Source organism: Bombina bombina, chromosome 3 (assembly GCF_027579735.1).
Source record: "Bombina bombina isolate aBomBom1 chromosome 3, aBomBom1.pri, whole genome shotgun sequence".
Lineage (NCBI taxonomy): Eukaryota > Metazoa > Chordata > Amphibia > Anura > Bombinatoridae > Bombina > Bombina bombina.
Genome location: NC_069501.1, coordinates 472,352,659 through 472,355,552, shown reverse-complemented (window position 1 = coordinate 472,355,552; position 2,894 = coordinate 472,352,659). Strand labels below are relative to the sequence as shown.

Here is a 2,894-nt window from a genome sequence, read left to right as displayed (position 1 = left end):
GGCGCTGTTTTACATTGCTTTGTTTCACACTACATGATCAGCTGTAAGAACAGAGAGAATATAAAATAATTTGCCATTACCAACAAGTCCCAGTAAATGGCACTGTATTCACTACTTTGCACTGAGATATAGTATGAGGTAGGTTATTTCCTATACTAGTAACCAAATAAATTGGCACAAAAAAAAAAAAACTAAAACCATTTGTAATATCAACATTCAAAGTCATCGATTCCCTGTTATTTCCCCACCACTTCCAGAGAAAGACAACTGGACAAGTAGTTTAGTTAAATCAGTAGAACGTCATTTATTAAGCAGGATGTTATATGGGTTGATGAGTAGGGAATGAAACATCGGAGCACAAAGTTAAATTCTTGGACATTTGGTGCTTTTTTTCTGTAAAGGTCAACCTATTTATGTATGATTGGCCCATGCTGCCATGCGGTTGTTAAGGGGGGTCTTCATAAACTGAGGAGATGCAATATATGCAGTAATAGGAGGCAAAGCCTGTGGAACAGAAGAGAAGATTATGTAAGGTACTAGAAGTTATGTAAATGGTAAACACACCCTACTGTTTTATTAGAATATATATGAAGCTATTAAAATTGTACAACACCCTGCAGCACAAGTTTGAATGGAAAGAGAAGGGGGGGGGGGGGAAGAGTGTGCAATACACCATTTACAGGTTTTACACTAGGTGCTGCTATCTTAGAAAACACAATTATTGTGCCCTGTAACAAGTGTTTAACAGTAAGATCAGTGATGTTGCCAGTTTTTTTACAGCAGTTGCCTGTGCTTCAGATTAACACAAATAGAGCAGATAAACTACGTTTGCGGTTTTTAGATGCAAAGCCCACATAAGAGAAAATTAAACCACTACAAAAATACATGGGCACTGCTTCTGCATCAATACGTAAGCTCCAAGATGGCAGCAACCAGCATAAAGAGTTGTAGCTTTAACCACCAGTAATGGGTTAAATGGATTATTTAAAGGGACACTCAGTCAAAATTAAACTTTCATTATTCAGATAGAGCATGCCAGTTTAAACAACTTTCCAATTTACTTCCATTAACAAAATGTGCACATTCTTTTTATATTTAAACTTTTTAAATCACCAGCTCCTACTGAGCATGTGCAAGAATAAGTGTGTATGCATTTGTGAATGGCTAATGGCTGTCACATGGTACGTGTATGCATTTGTGAATGGCTGATGGTGGTCACACGGTACAGGGGGAGTGGAAAAAGACATAACTTTTAAAATTGTCAGAAAAAATAAATAAATCTACTACTCTTTTGAAGTTCGGACTAAGTGCTATTGCATTTGTTGTTTATGCAAATCTACTATGTTGACTGGTCCTTTAATAGCCCTTCTCACACAGGAAGAAAAAAATAAGAAAAAAATCTAGTGCATAACTGCAATAGAATGCTTACTTTTTTTTTTTTTTTTTTATATATATAGGCTTGTGCATTCTGATTCTTTGTGCGGATCCAAAAGAGAAAGCAAGTTATTTTTGGAGCCTGATTGATTCTGGTACAAGATCACCACATTAGATCTGGATCTGCACAGATCTTAACGTGTTGATTTTGCACCAGAATCAATGCGGCTCTGAAATTAGCCAAATATCACTTCCCGCCATTCAGATCCTAATGAAGGATCCATATGCACAAGCCTAAACATTACACAAAAATGGAAGGCACAGAAATGATTGAGCTAGTAGTGGGCAAACTTGGGCAAAGCTAGTGTTTTATAGTACAGAATCAGCCAGAATGACTACTGGACAATGCTCAGGTCTTAAAATTAGCTGAAATTACTTACATCTCAGTTTACAGATAATAAGTATATAAGAATATTTTACTGCTTATGTAATATTTCATAATCCTTGATTATGTTCAGACTGATAATTTAGATCGCTGTGAGCTGCTACCTGTAGTGATAGAATCAAGCATTGCTATAAACCGATACTTGTGATCTCTGCATACAAGTAATCCATGTTCATAGCTACTTAAGATGTTTTATGAAGTACACAGTAGTTCTGTGGAATTCTGTATAAGAAACACTTCCTATCACCTCAAACCGTGCTAGGAAATCCTGTAGATTCTGGAATGTTTGCAGACAGGACGGTTCCAGCATTTTGTGCTGATCCAGAACATCATACATCACAAAATCCACATATGTGATCTGCAAAGGATCAAGAAGATAAATCCATAAAAGTGATATGTACACATTACTACTAGAATACAGTCGCCTTTTTTTTTTTTTTTTTTGTACCTTCTCCCCTGCAAACCAAGATCTGTCCCCTAGAAAGTTAGAAAATCTTGCCAAAGCCACAGGTAACTTTTCCAGGTATGGTCCTTTCAGTTCTTCCTGGAAGGTATAAAATTAGCAGGTAAATAGTCTGACACATATTTTACAAATGCTCTCCTGTGCTTTACTCACAAATTTTGGGTTGTAGGCAATCATGATAAGACCGAATCGAAAATCCATAGCTTGGTTTTCTAAGAGTGAAACATTGTTCTTTGTTGTTTCAGACTCCTCTCCTGGTGTAGACAAACAAATTAAAAGGTTATTTTACAATAGAGAACCATAAACAAAAAGGTTAGGATTTCCCAAATAGATTATAAAGGATTTTTGAGTTGATTAAAATGGGAGGGCATAAGATAACAAAAAGTGGGTGTACACCAAATGGGAAAAAAAAAAATAATAAAAATGATGAGGTGAGAATCAAAAACGTCCTGTAGGCCCAAGGCGATAATTTTGACCTAAAGGCGGGTTGGGGGGGGGGGGGGGAAGATTGTAAACCACCATAAAGATGCGAAAATACAACAGGGGTGAAATAGCTAAAGATTCACTAGAACCAGTAGAAGAGATGGTGAGCCATAGTACATTTAAAGCATA

General features: G+C 36.5%; 1 protein-coding gene across 1 annotated transcript; it reads right to left on the bottom strand.

The window, feature by feature from the left end:
* Nucleotides 1–279: 279 nt before the first annotated feature.
* On the bottom strand, nucleotides 280–2,552 carry LOC128652399 (glutathione S-transferase Mu 3-like; the record flags this gene model as incomplete). The annotated part of the gene is made up of 4 exons (XM_053705338.1): nucleotides 280–504; nucleotides 2,067–2,177; nucleotides 2,268–2,363; nucleotides 2,436–2,552. Coding segments are annotated over 4 exons (417 nt in total), but the record flags the coding sequence as incomplete, so codon positions are not given.
* Nucleotides 2,553–2,894: the final 342 nt, after the last annotated feature.